The following is a 16400-nucleotide window of genomic DNA, read 5'->3' on the forward strand; positions in this document are numbered from 1 at the left end:
TATATATACATACATACATACATACATACATACATACATACATACATACATACATACACACACAATATTTTATGGTCAGCCTGAATACATATCAGTACTTAAGGTTTCATGTTGACTTGAAATCATGTTGCTATCTTCAGTCTGAAAATTATGATTGAAGCTAAGATGGTAGACAAGTTCATATTTTGATTTGAGGAGCATAAGTCTCACATAGAGAAAATACATATGAATTTTTGCCTCAGTATGCTAAAGTGTGATAATTCTCAAGACAGCAGGTACTAATCTACAAGAGTTAGGGAAGTGATTCTCCTTTCTGGGTAAACAATCATATGTATATGAATATGCCTATTGCATACATGATATATGGTTACCCTTAGTTTTATATGTATTTTTCCTATATTCTCCCAAGTTTTTTTGTGTGTATCAAAGCATATGTTCGTTAACTCAGAAAGGAGAATCACCCCTCTTATAGTAGATTTACATTTGTTATTATTTGTTGCTTTGAGAATTATTTTCCTTTCAACAGTATTAAAACCTGCTGAGACATGCTTCATGTATTTCATCTATGTCATATTTATACTTTATACCATTACGCCATCTTTAGTCAGAATTCATAACCCAAAGGTTGTGACATCCTTTCATTCTAGTATGAAGCCTTGGATAGTGATACAAATTCTTGCTGACCATAAATAAATATTGTACTGTATCTCTGGGGTTGTGTACTCTTTCTTCTGTTTGTTAATACTAATGTGTGTGTGTGTGTGTATGTATGCACACACACACACACAGACATATACACACATATTTATATATTATATGTTGGTGTTTTCATGCAAAATGCACATCTCTGTTAAAAGTGTGTAGAGTTGATTATAATTATGCATTGATAAACCAGATTATTTTCTCATACCTAAATATTTTGTGTAGTTGATGTTCATATTCATCAGTATCTGAAATAATATTTCAGGCTCACCAATTATTGCAGTCAGATAGAGGAAAATAATCCAGTTTACCATTACATTATTGAGTGTGTATATCTATATACACATATTCATATATATTTCTGTGTGTATGTGCATATATATATATATATATATATATATATATATATATATATATATATGTATATGGCTTTATTTATGTGTATGTGTGTAGACTTACATACATGTACATGAATTTTTTAAAGCGTTAGCACAAACACAAGAGATCAATATATGCCTATAATTGAAATATACAGTCTGGAATTGTATCTTTGTGTAGTACTAGAATTTTTCACTTAAAATTGGATTTCAAATATTCACCTTGCTCAGAAATAAGCTATAGTTATCAATAGCATACATGCACACACACATATACACATACACATATATGTTAACTGTTAACATTAGAAAAAAATGTTAATTACTGAAGAAATACTGAATCAGTTGGTAATTCTGGTAAAATGATTTACAATTTTTATTTTCATTTTGTTTTATTTATTTTTCTTTCTGTATTTAGTTACAACTTCTTATTGTTTGGTGTCCTTGTATCTCTTTGTTAAAGAAAATATTTGTTTTTTGTTTAGTCTTCAAAAGAAAATAAGGAATTGTCAAGTTGTGTTTTCTTTGTGATTTGCATGGAATTATATATAAAACTTATCCTTTGCACATGTGAACTATTTCCAGTTATTTCAATCAGCTGCCTAGTTTAACAATTATATTTGCTTACAATTTACATGTTTTTAGGTACTTTATCTTAGATTACAAAATTTTAAGGAAGATATTTACCAGAAGTATTACAAATCTGATAAATATAGTCCTGCAATGTTTCTTACATTATGAATCACAGTAATCATTACCTCCACATGCTATAGTTTACTCTTTAAATGCTTTGGATACAAATATAATGAAAATGTACAATAAGAATGATTAGGTGAAGAGAAAGATAATGTAAAACTATTTGAGTGTTTGCTATTCTAGTAGTATTTCCATTCAAACAGTTTCCAGTTAATTCAATAACTTTAAGCAATAAAATTGCAGATATAGGCAGTGAATTGGCAAAGCTATTCAGATAAAATACCTTGCAGTGTATATTCAAGCTTTATGTGCTCAAAGTTCAAATCCTGCCATTGTCATATCTTTCATCCTTTTGGAATCAATAAATAAAGTACCAGTCCAAGACAGTGGATTGGTGAAATTGTTAGAATGTTTGACTATTTACTTTACAATGCTTGTTCTGGCTTTGTGCCATATGAGTCCAAATCTCACCACCACTGGAAGAAAACAAAAACAGGTCTTTCAGTTCTAACAGAAGACGGTAATAGACTGAAGAGGTCTTTAAATAAGTGCTCAAGTATTTCAGTTTATTGCCTCTATTGACAAAATACATTTGCTTGGAAGAGGGAATGCAAGTGAACTTTCAAATTCTGTGTATTCTCCACCCCCATCTCTCTCTTTAGAATTTAGATCTATATTATTATGTTGTATAAGTTTATATTTCATACTAGCTTCCTGCAATTCTTTTAACGAAGGAAGTCTTGTACATGAAATCAGATTCAGTATTGTATAAGGAAATAGAGCAGCGAAGCACCTTGTGGTGGTCTTAAAACTATAATACTTTACCTGTTGCATTGAAATCATATCAAACTCAACTTTACCTTTCATCTCTTCAAAGTCAATAAAACAAGTACCCGTAATACACTGAAGTCAACTGATCCTCCTCCTCTCCTCCAGAAATATGTGATCTTGAGTCAAAGTTAGATATTTTTAAAGGAGAAAACAATCTAACTTTAAATAATATAAAATGAAAGTTTGCTGTATTAAACAACATATTATAGAATCAATGAATTAGGCCTTCTTTATAGATTGTTTTCTTCACTTTACTAGTGAACAGAAAAACAATGATTTTTATAGGAAGTTTACTGTAAGTTAGTGGTTAAGTCATAACAATTCCAGTAATTCTATTTTAAATGACAGCAAATGTACACAGATATTATTATAATTTTTTAATATATCGAATCCAATGTCATAGCCAAAAGGTAACATTGCTAGTATTCCTGATTTGGTTGTTTATTTTAGAAGTATAGTTATTAGAACAATTTTTTTTTATAGATCTAAATTATAGAGTTGCCTTACTACTGCACAAAATATCAGTTAAATAGGTGTCATTTATGATATTGCTCACATTTATTGATCTTGAGATATCATTTTGCAAATCAATAGTATATATCACTTTTAAAGAACACCTATACTTCAAGATTATCTATCTCCAATGAAGAGCATTGTCAATTTTCAATTGTTGCACGCATTGCTGGAGTATGTAAGAAAGGAAATAAATTAAATGCAGCTGATATATTTCAGAATAGTAAATGTATCTTAAATCATATAATATATTCACTTCTTTGGAATCAGATTTGAAAAATTACTGTAAATATTCACAGATGTGATAGTCTGGAATATAGAATCATTTGCAGAGGGTAGTTGTAGAACATGTAATTATGTTTCAGTGACTATATTCGTCTTTCTTGCCATACAAAGATATGTGTAAATGAAGGATGAACCAGTTACCAGGTTTGTGTGTGTATGTGTAATATATGTAAATAGATATATTTGGAAAATATATATATTTATAATTAATGTGTGTATTTGTTTTAATTCTGTTATATTTTGTATTTTTTGTCTTCGTTTATAATTTCAATCTTGTTTCATGTTCATGTTATCTCAGTACCAAATGTAGTCAGGTCTGTTGCTGTTATTATTGTCATTGTTGTTGCTGTTGTTGTCATTGGTCATTTATGTTGTCTGATTATTTCTGCTAGTTTGGCAGATTGATCTGTTCATAACAGATTTACATAATTGTTCTATCATTATTCTTTAATGTAGACCTATGTCTGATATTCACTAGTCTTCTATTCTGTTACTTCATTCTCTTGTTTTTAATATTGCTTGATATGATTTAGAAACAACTTGTTAATATGTTATCAATTGAATAAAACATAGTTATGGATTTACAAAAGACAATTTTCACAATCCTAGAATCTAGATAAATTCAACCTTTTTAGTTTATTTAATGTAGTTAATAACTGTAATATTTAGGAAAAAAACTATGACATTTATACATATATAATTTTTTTGTACCACATTATTATTATTATTTTTATCATCATCATCATTATTATTATTATTATTATTACCATCATCGTCAATAGATACAAAATAAACTTTCTTTTGATTTTAATTTATTTTCATGCTAGTGAATAATAAGACTGGAAAGAATGGAAAGAATTCTTGTCCAAAATGTGGAACTATCACCCAAAATCACTAATTCCTTTAGCTATATGGCTGACAAAACACTTTGTTATTTCTTCTTTAAGTTGTACTTTGTATGCAAACCTGTTCTGTGTTTCACTATTTATGTTACTCAACTATGATATATGTCTATTTCTGTCCTATTGAAATCTGTCATATATGAAGATAGTTTGTTTATTGTATTAGTGCAAAAACATATAAGTGCTCAATACACTCTACACTATGTAGTGAAAGTGTGTGGAGTGTGAAAACAATTTTATGTGTAATGTTGGAGATTTTAATCCTTTCCTGAGTTTCACACAGCTAGTCTTTCATGGGAAGTAACTGTGATTATGTGTAGACAATTAGAAAAAGAAGGTGGCTGCATCTACGGCACTGTTTAATGTGGTGTTATGTTGACAGTTGAATTGTGTTCAGACTTGTGATATATCCCTGAAATTGAGTTAATCAAATTAAAGAATTGTTTGTTTTCTTACATACCTTTCTTTGTTCTATTTGTATAGACGAGTGCAGTCTAATGTTGATCATTTTATGTTTCCTGCTGGCAAAATGTAGGAAACCATTATCATTATTAGAAAGTTCTGAAGATGATTATAATATTGGCTTCTAACAGTAGGAACAAAACCACACATTGCTGAGGAAGAGTTAAGGTGATTAAATTGACCCCTTTACTGATATTTTATCAATCCAGAAGGATGAAAAATAAAGTTGATATTGGCAAGATTTGAACCTAAAACATAAAAGTGTTCTGACAAACTTGACAATTCACTGCCAATTTTTAATGACTAATATTAATTAGTTAGAGAGTATTTCAATATGTGGTAAAAGAAAAATATTGATAGGTAACTTATTTGTAAGTACAATCAACAATTCCATATCACTTCTCTTTCTTAAATTGCCCAAATCCCTAAATACATTTGTTGGTTTACTTCTTCCTGTATCTTCCGAGCATATTTTATAAGCAAGCACAGTTTGTATATCATGGAATGGTTGAAACAACACCAGCTGTCTTCCTTTCTTAACTTCTATTGATTATCAGAGCTTGTGTCCGTGCAAGGTGTGTTGTGTGAAACCTGCACATGGATTAAAATCTCCATTACATTACATGAGTGCACTCAGATATACACGCTCATATATATTTATAGAAAGCAGCAAATTACATTTTCCTCCTATTCTTTATTTAACATTATATCTTAAACTAGTTTCTCTTAACAAATTTACATTGACTTACTTATTTGGGTCACATTATTAATAAAAGAAATTATTATTGTTATTATTAGTTGTATGTAGGATACAATTTGCTGCTGCTGCTAGTTCTGATGCTTAAAGGTATAGGATTTTATTATATGTATAAACGTATGTATAGAGGCAACTATAAGTACATGCACACATTACAGATGCACACACACATATGTATATGTGTGTGTTTGTGTGTGTATACATATATATGTATATAATGTATGTTTATGTGCATGCACACATATATGTATTGTGTAATGTATTTTCTGATATTTCAATACAAACTGCTTAACTAAGATAGAATTATCCCTTGATATTATTCTCAAAATAAATTTCTCAACTAAAACATCCTGTCCTGTGACTTTGGGTTGTGTCTTCATTGGGGTCATTTAGTAAATATTCCTGATATTTAGTTATCTGTTTATACTTAGTGTTTTTATTCTCACTTCAATTTTATAAGGGGTCCTGAACACTTGTATCCACACATAAACACCCATATACACACTAAGTTATGGTAACAGTATTATATCCATTACTGCATGTATATGATTATACTTGCAAATATATTAATAACTAAATTAAACTGATACACATACAATACAGCTTTTGGCAAATTTCTATTTTTAATATTTTTACATTTCTAAACTTCATGTAGTATGACTTCATATAAATAAGAAATATGACAACTAAATGTGAACAGTTGTCACAAAATGAATGTGTCAATGAGTGAATGAGTTTTAATATCTAAGAACCATTTCAACTAATTTCAATGTTTTATATATAATTCTATTTAAAACTACTATTTTCCAGTAGTTGTAGACTGGAGAACATTTCTCAGCATCACTGGCCTATTTTTTGTCTACAATGGACTTTTGTTTTCATCTAATATTGATATAATTTTGTTGACCTTTTAGACGTACATTCACAGATCTGACGAGATATTTCAAAATATGGTCTAAAGTGTAGAATATCTGTTGTTCATGCTAATTCTAGAACAATTTGGCTTTTATGAAACAGTTCCCTTAAAAATATGAAGGAAAACAAAAAAGTATATTTCATCTAGATAATTCTTGTGTTCTCCCTCTAATACATACACTAATGTACACTCTTTCATGCACTCATGCACACACATCCTGATTGAAAATCAAATGAGTATCAGCTCTATTCGTTTTTTCCTAGCTTGCAGAATTAGTTTCCATTAATTTTAGTATTCCTCTCCTCTGACAGTTGGAAAATTTTTTATTGTCCATATTGTAGTTTGAATGATAAAATGGAATATTTTCCAGTAAAACATGCATTAAAGAACATCACCGAGAGATTTTTCCTTACTTCCAATTAATATATTTCACTCTTTTCCAAAGGATAGAAATGAGTGATGACTAAGGAAAATTTAGAAAAATTTTGTTGCTTGGAATCCAACAATTTTTCTCTTTCTCAGTAATAGAAAATTGCATATATGAGTAAAGATAGAAGAAATTACATTGACCTTGAAAAGCTTGCTCTAATATATTAAAGTGTTCAGAAATTTGGTTGAAGTACTTTAAGAATTTCTAGCACACAATTCACATAAAGGTTAAGCTTAATCAAGATATAATTTTCATATTCACTGCATAGCATTATCATTATAGAACTTAGAAAATTTAAAAAATAATAATTCCCTTAGTCATCAGAAATTTCATAAAAGAAAAATCAGTAGTTCAGTAGCATTAATCTTGTTATCTTACAGTGAATTATAATATTAGCTCACATGGCATACAAGACTTATGTTTTCTCTAGTGACATTTGGAGTCAAGACTAAGAGATATCATAGAAGATAGCATTAATGATGCAGTTGGGATATCTGACAGTTGTCCTGTTTTCATCTGTCTAAACACACAATAGTTATTTTAATAAAAGTGTAAATACTGAGGATCATAATGGAGAAAAAAAGAAGCTGTGTAATATTTGTTTTTCCTTTCTCAAGTGCATTAATATTATAATGGAAATGAAATGCCTGTTTTGCTTGGAGCTTAACTGGAATCTCTGTTACTCAAAACAAGCAATGTCATTTTTTCCTTCTTCCTAAACTAAGAATTACGTTAACTGACAGTTTATAAAATTATTATCACATTATGGTTAAAAAATTCTGTTTGAAAATGAAAAGACTCACTTATAGCTGCCTTTATAATCACTCTAATGATTCTGGTATAAATTTCATGTAAAACTTCAGTGTCTAATTTATGTGTAGTTCCATAAACCACGTTGGCATAGCTACATAACACACATCACAGATAAATGCACAAAAGAAAGGAAGTATTTTACAGGCACAAAATAGTTCTATATGACTGTTTTGCGTGTAACAAGAACAATCTCAATTTTTTATAATAGTTACTTCCCCTTTCCTCTCAAAAGATTACTTAACACTAAATTCATAAGTTAGTTAATTTAAAATGTAAAAATAAATTGGTGCTGAAGGAATATTCAGTTACTGCAAAAGTGTTGGCTGTTCAATCATATCAAAAACGTTTTAGTTTCAAAAGCCTTTATTCAGTCAGAGATTCCTGCAACATGCTGTAAACTATTTCAGTATATTTCATAAGATTTCTAATAGCACAATAGTTATATCCTGCTTGTCTTTCTGAGCGAGTGCATGTATGTGTTTGATATATATATGTGTGTGTGTGTATATATATATATATATAGAGATAGAGAGATTATGACTTTTCCAATTTTCTAGTCACTGAAACAATATATTACAACCTATTTACTGAGCTAGTATGAAAGTGGTTGAGTTTTCTAGTTACATGTATAACCTTAATGTGATTCTCAGAGATAATCAATGTAACAGTATGTGACAAAGTTTCACCTTGTGATATACAGATACAGTACATCTTAGAGGCTTCCATGTGTGTGTATGTGTATTCATATATAGCTTACGCATACACATGCAAACTTGCACATATTTACATATATATATATACATGTGCATGGCTCTGTGAATTGTAAATAGAGTAAAAATGTGTTGAGTCTGATTCACATTCTGTCACTGCCATTGCAGTGCCTGCAGTGGACAATACCAATGGTTAATACTGTGAAATCTCAAATGTTTCAGTTAATCTGTCCCAGAAGAGGTATCATGTATTTCAGATATAATAAATGGTAGCACTTTTTAAATTAACAACAGCTTTTATTAATCTGCAGTGTTGTATTTTACTCTGAGCATAGGCCTAGATAAGCCAAAGAACAACATTTGCACTCAGAATGTGTTTGATAATTGATGTGAAAATTATTATTACTTTAAAAACATAGTGTACTGGTTAAAATAAACTTCTATGTAATTATATATATTATACATACATGTATGTATGTATAATACTTATATATGTGTGTGTGTGTGTATGTATGATATTTATTTGTATGTATAATATAATAAAGTTTTTCTATTGTGATAACATAATAAATACCTACCAAGCTACCAAATTTTTTCTATAGTTTGTAACATGAAAGGAAATTGCAAGCTAGGAGAGAAGAGAATTAGAGTTATTAATACACCTTCAAATGATTGAGTGAAATTTCTTTCTGTTGTTTTTTTTTTCTCTTTTTTTTTTCCAAATAAAATGGGAAGAACATCTCCACATATAACTTGTAAGAGTTCTCCACTTATTTTACCATTCCACCACCATCACTGTAAATAAGTAATTAAAATGTTCCCTAGAAACATTAGTGATAAGCTGAGCTTCCATTCGGTTGCTCTTTTCACATGATTTGTGTTTGGTGGTTGCTTTATGAAATGATCTTCTCTTTCTTTGGTTTACAAAAGAAAATAGTTCCATTACTCACTTCTAGCTCCATGTTAATCTCTAACCAAGTGTTTTACAGCTATATTGTTTTAGAATGACATTACAACGGTGATTATTCTGCTTTTTGGACCATTTCCCTGCAGCAAAGCTCTGCAGTGTGCTGTTGCTATTTCACATCAAATAAATCTTTTTCAGGTTTAAAATTATTACAAAAGAGCTGAATAAGCAAATATATTCTGAATCCGAATGTAAGCTTGTCGATGTTCATTTTGTTTATAATAAACTTAGTTCCTCAAGTAAAGCTATTTTTTTTCCCTCTTGCAGTCTTAGTTATAAACCAACTATTGTATTTTTTCTTAAATTTAAAATTGTATCTTAGATTAAAGATATTTTTGGAATGTATAATTGTATGTTCTTCAATAATAGCAAAGAACATTTACACTCATAGGCTTATAGACTCACCATGTCATGAATTTTGATATAATTTTTCTCATAGAAAGTTGAAGTCCAGCTTATGCTGTACTGTTTAGACTCAAATTCTGATTAAGGAAGGAACTATTGTTAAGGTTTCTCAGCTGCTTTGGTTTCAATATTTTTAACCAGCTTACAGAACCGTTTTTATCTAATTGGATTTATAAAAATACATAGAATTAGAGTATTGCACGTATACGATTTCAAATATCAAAAATTATGCTTTAGATATTAGTGATTAAAAATAAAATATATTCAAATTTCAAGAAGAAAATTTTCCAAATAAATTTTTATATAACTTTTTAACATCGCAAGTCTTACATCGGACTGAAATAAAAAGAAATTTCACTTTCACTGAAATTGGTTTATTTGGCCAGTACACAACGGAGAGCAGTTTGGTCAGTTCAACTATACTCATGGAAACAGTTTTATCTTTTAATTTTTATTTAATATTTCTGTTTTAATATTTTACTACATAGTAATTTGTTTTATTCTTTTGTTACATTGTTCTAAATGTACAACCTAATTCAGAAGGAAAAAGAACCATTTATCCCTATCCCCCCATCTCTCTCTTTCTCTTCTATGTCACCCTCTTGTCTCTTGCTTTCCAAATTAATATGTTTATATTTATATTTAACAATATTGTTTAAGTGTATTTTAGATATTTCACTCAAAATTTCAAATACACTATTTTACATATCAACTCATTCAACTGATGGAAATAAGCTATTTTTATAGCAACTATAAGTTAAAGTATCCTTTCTTATTGAATGTACAGATCTTTGTATGCATAATATAGCTTCAAAAGGTAGTCAAAAGGTAACTGACAAAACTGAATGCAATTTATTCCAGTTAAGTTGTTTAACACTTACAAGTGATAGGGTAACTATCTCTTGTATATTTTCCCACCAAAACGTTTGAACTCACCAATACATGTTCAGATAGTTATTACTTATATAGTGAATCCATTGCCTGATAGATTATAAGTTAAATGTCTTTACCAAATGATATTCCATAGCTTCAGTAACAATTTAGAAACTAAATTCATTGGCTAATAAACTGTATTGCTGTAGACATATTTTAAGAAACCAAGGAAAAGAATTACGTGAACAAAACATTCGAGCGAGGTCGTTGCCAGTGCCACTGGACTGACTCTTGTGCAGGTGGCACGTAAAAAGCACCATTTGAGCGTGGCCATTGCCAGTACCACTGGACTGGCCCTCGTGCTGGTGGCACGTAAAAGCACCCACTACACTCTCAGAGTGGTTGGCATTAGGAAGGGCATCCAGCTGTAGAAACTCTGCCAAATCAGATTGGAGTCTGGTGCAGCCATCTGGTTTGCCAGTCCTCAGTCAAATCGTCCAACCCATGCATGGAAAGCAGACATTAAACAATGATGATGAATGTTCAATTTTCATTTTTGACAGTTTTCTTCAAAATATAATAGATTCACTTCAACATTGAATCACATGTTTTACACCTATTTAAGTTAGTCACATATCTTGGGTTTAACCTTTATCATGAATCATAATACGTATATTCACTCCTGAACAAGACTCTTTATTCTACATTATGTCTGGTTTATAGATTAAGTACCAGTATCAAATTACAAGTTTGTCATGCTGTAAAATAGTTTTAACAATTAAAAGCATTTCAAACAATTGAAATTTGCTCAACCTGTGCTGTATTCATTTATAAATATAAAATTGCAGGATGATGAAGAAAAATAGTAAAAGATAAACCATTAATTGCAGAGGATATTTTTGCATAAGTTTCTTCATTACTAAAAGATAATAAATTTTAAAAGTTCTAAGTTACTTTCTTTGAGCATTCATATATGTTCAATGCGCTAATTTCTCAGCTATAAACCTTTAAATCAGCTTAGAGTTAGACAAAGTATAATTGACAAGTTCTCAAATCCTTCATATAACTTTGGTCGCAATTGATGTTCAGTATATTTAGACACTAAAATTTTCTTCATATCCACTGGGCACACTAGCCAATAAAAAGGTGACTTGAAATCAAATCAGTAAGCAAAAATTAATTAATGTAGGGAAAGTTAAATTCAAATTACGACAAACGTAAACAAACAAAGTTTGCTTTTAGAAGCGTTGAAATGTCTTAGAAAGTTAAAGAAGTGATTTTTAAATTCTCACTTGCAGGATAATGCTAATAATATAGCTTGAACAGGATAAGCTACCCCTATTTTGCAGAAAAAAGTGTAGGTGGTTAACTGTAGGGAAATTTGTATTTTAAAGTATTCAATACTTTAAGTTTGTCATGCTGTAAAATAGTTTTAACAATTAAAAGCATTTCAAACAATTGAAATTTGCTCAACCTGTGCTGTATTCATTTATAAATATAAAATTGCAGGATGATGAAGAAAAATAGTAAAAGATAATAAATGCAAGTAATTTTTTAATCTAACTCAACTAAGCAACACATTTTTTATTCTTTCAAAATCTGTTTCTGTACAACACTTAATTATAAAATTTGTCCGAATAATGAAACTTAATGCAAAGTATACTTAGATAAACAGTTTCTAATTCTGTATAGGATGGAGTATTTTGGTTTGATAGCATACAAATGATATATTTTTTATTCCCACTTGTAAGGTTTATACTCCTCCCTTATTTATCCGAAGTATTATGTCACTGAAAAAAATCCTTTGTGCATAAAATCAGGAAAGTCAGCATATTAAAAAACTGTGCATTCTTTCTTGTTCTTCTTTTTTCCTTCTGAGTTTGGTTTCATTTTAATTAATAACTAAGTACTTGTTAGTCTGAGTTGTACTAATAATTTTCATTAAGTTTATAAGTTTCTTGTGCAAAAAAAAATACATGTTAGTTCCTTATGCTAACAACTAAGTCATTGTAAAATAACTGTGTCTGTTAGTCAAATGTACACTGGTGACTGCTATCATTTTCAGGCCCTGACAATGACAATGATGGTACCGATGATTCTGATAATAGCCGTAAGCTGACTTCTTAAATAATCTTGTTATCATTTAAGTTTTCTTTTTCTTTCAAATATGTCCTTTTGTATTTGTGTTTATTAATTGTTAATTATTTCTTAATTTGCTTGGCAATTCATTCTCCTTTTTTCCTCCCTCATTTATTTATTTTATAAACCTTAAGCTCTCAATGCATAAATGGCAGGACCTTATGGTTTGGCTAAAACTGTTAGATATTTTGCTTAATTAATTTCAAAATAAACACTCTTTGTAACCAATCTTCTTGATTTCAATTTTGAGTTTTGACATACATTTAAGAAATGAAGGATCCTGAAGCATCTATGTTTATTTTTATTTATTTTTAAATTTGGTTAAATTATCTTAGAAATATTATATTCATTTTAACCAGTAGAGTTGCTAGTAGTGTGTATTTGTAACTTCAATCCTGGCTTACAAAAGTGTCCTGTAAGTAAAAGCCAGGTACTTAAAAATAATTAGAGAATGGAGCAATTAAATAAAGTGGAAATGAAAACAAAAAATATTAATTCTTTCCATGCTGCTGCTATCTCTTCTTAGGGCCAAAGAATTATTGTAAAATTGCCAGAATAGATACTTTTCAATATCAGGTTCAGTATTTCATTTGATGAGACTTCTCTTTATATATATCCATATATAAATGTGTGTGTGTGTGGCGAGAAGCTCGCTTCCTAACCTTATCGTCCTTGGTTGAGTTTCATTATGTGGCACCTTGGGCACATAAGACTTTTCTTAAATTTGGGCAGTTATTCAAGTAGAAAGTTTTGGACTTGGCATTTAAAGCTTTAGTTTATTAGAGATCTTTTACTAATTTTTGTTAGGGATTTCTTACTAACTTTTGAAGAATCCTAAAGGCAGTTCTTATTCAATCAAGAACCACACATGACTTTTAAAAAGTTGCATTCAAACTACTTTGAATTAATGTAATACTTTTAAAAGCTAAACTCATTTGTTCTATAAGCTATCAACTCTTGTTTTGTTACCCATTTAGTTTAGTTTATGCTGCCGCAGTTTTTCATTATCATCATTCAATACACATGTATGTGTATACAGATGCACATATTTCCATACGAAGTATCATAATACAGTTTTCAGTTATACTAACTATAAAAAATTACATATTCTGCAAGAACTTCATTTCGAAGGGTGTTACAAATTTTTGTCAGCTTTTCAAAAAATGTTTTTTTTAGAGAAGAATGCAGAAGTTATGATTTCTTTACTTCTGCTGTAAGTTTACTTTGCTCAGCATGTATAATAATATTAATTGTTTATGAAATGTTTGGATGTAATAAACAAATAATCTAAGTCAACTTCTTTAAGTTTAACAAAATGCTAAGATGATGTTTAACCTAAGGTCAATTGAACAGACATTCCAACCATGACCATCGTTTTTAGGAGTGTGTAGGACTACATTATCTCATGCTTTTTTTTCTTTATTTGGGACAGTAGGGTGAAATATGTGGGAGATTTGACTGTTAATTATAGCAGTTCAAGCAGCCATGTAATGGTTCCTTTGGTGACTTAAAATGCATGGTAAGGTAAAAAATAGACATTTTGCTACTTTTAACCATCAGTAATACAGTTGGTTTGGACAAGGTGGAAGAACAACAATGTCAATATGAAGAATTTACATGAGTTTAACAAGAAATGGATTAATACATGTGCCTAATTATCCAAAATGGAGTGACACAATGAAATTGCCACTACAATAATTGAAGAACAGAAATATTAGATTAAATTATTGATGTTGGAATTCAAAAAATTGCTCAGTTTGTAGTAAAATTGAAAGACATATCTAATACCAAGATATATTAAAGAATGTAGAAACTTTTCTGATTTAATAATGTCATTGATGCATTGAAATATAGGAAGCTCTTGACTGATCAGCTTCTTAACATCAATATGCAAGAATGCCACCTTCACTACTGAAAGATGCACAATTTCTGGAGGAGAAGTAAAAAGATTCTGAGATGAAAGACACAGATATAAAGATCATTTACTAATCAGAGAAGTCCTAGTGGGAGATGCAAAGTTATTTACTTGGACAATACAGATGCTATTTATCAATAAAGAAATCATCAAACGCTACAAGTCTATCTCAGTGTCCACTTTCATTGCTGTTTAACTATAGATCAGAGTTTAAGACCTCATTATTGAATGTGTCCTCTCCCCTCCTATTTATTTTATTAAGAAAGTGAAGTGTGATTCTAGGTCAGTGTGACCACTATTTCTTGCAAGTTAAGAAACAATGTATTTGCTTACCAGTATTGTAATGAAATTAATTTACTTTCTTACCCACTATGCTCTTAATTTCATTATTGGATTTTCTAGCAGTTAGGGTACAGTATGGTATACTCTTATAAACCCCATGAAATACTTTTAACTATATATTAGGTCATTTTTTGATGAATGTCCAAATTTAATCAGGTAGAATTTTTAATGCAAGACAATGAAATCATAAAAATAGATAAAACAGGGTATCTAATCTGGCATTCTATTTGCAATACATACATCACATTTTGTTTACTCTATACTACACACAAGATTTGACACCTACATAACAGTCATCTGACTATTATTAAGAAAACAAGAGTTCCTACCATTTGTGCAAACATTCCTTTGTGCTTGTTGACTGTGCAGAAATTGTAATTACAGTTTTGCCTTCTCATATTTTCGAATGTTTGATTATGCAGTGTTTTGCAGGAGCCTTCCTCTTCCTTCTTTGATGTTTTTTGTTTCCTTTGCAGATAATTGATTTGGCTTCTGGTGTTAACACATCTTTTCTTTGCCCAAGTTCTGCTTATTCTATTTTAAATTCAGCTTATCTTTTAATGTAATGTTTTGTTTCAGTCTTCATAATTATCATTATTATTATTATTATTATTATTATTATTATTATTATTATTATTGTTATTGTTGTTGTTGTTGTTTTTGTTGTTGTTGTTGTTGTTGCTGCTGCTGTCCTTCATTTAAGCTGGTGATTTTCAATTTTGTGTTAAATTTTCATTATATTCTGTTCTAACTGTTGTACTTTTTGTTTGTGTTATTATTATTGTTGTTGCGGTGTTTACTGTAATTCTGTGACACTTTCATCATTTAATTGAAAATATAACGTACCCCATTTTGGGACTGTTTCACCTACACTGTTAATGGCCACAGAAAAGGCATGAATGTCTCACCATCTACATAAATCATTACTGTAACTGTCAATGTTTTTGTTGGTATTTTGTGTGTCAGATGTTCCTCTGTTTATAATTATAATTAGTATCGTCTTTGTTGTTGTTTTGATGTTTTTTTCCATTTTTATTATTTAAAAAATCATTACTAGTATTAGAAAGAAATCACCTATCATACTTGTATTTATGCATTTCATCCTTGTATTGTTCTCAACATCCTGGTCTCTTGTGACCATTAAAAGAAACTATTATTATCATCATTATTTTGTCATTCCAAAGCTATTACATGCTAAGTTAATTAGAATTTGGATGTTATCTTGAGGTTTAATCACAAATCCCAGATTTCAAGGATCTTTCTTAGGATTTTTGCAGAGAACAGGATTGCACTTTTCTCCTTTTCTTTATTATTATTACTTTAATTATTATTATTATTATTATTATTATTATTATTATTATTCAG

General features: G+C 29.5%; 1 protein-coding gene across 6 annotated transcripts in view; it reads left to right on the forward strand.

Annotated features, from left to right (window-relative positions):
• The window catches only part of LOC106876426 (uncharacterized), a 1308965-nt gene that overhangs the window by 1279409 nt on the left and 13156 nt on the right, over nt 1-16400 (forward strand). For 5 of the 6 annotated variants that reach the window (XM_052967877.1, XM_052967880.1, XM_052967879.1 and 2 more), the window contains one exon: nt 12705-12749. The exons of the other annotated variant lie outside the window; for it this stretch is intronic. In XM_052967877.1, coding sequence (XP_052823837.1) covers nt 12705-12749 — 45 coding nt within the window. The remainder of the gene's footprint in view (nt 1-12704; nt 12750-16400) is intronic. 6 annotated transcript variants of the gene reach the window in all.

Source organism: Octopus bimaculoides, chromosome 5 (assembly GCF_001194135.2).
Source record: "Octopus bimaculoides isolate UCB-OBI-ISO-001 chromosome 5, ASM119413v2, whole genome shotgun sequence".
Lineage (NCBI taxonomy): Eukaryota > Metazoa > Mollusca > Cephalopoda > Octopoda > Octopodidae > Octopus > Octopus bimaculoides.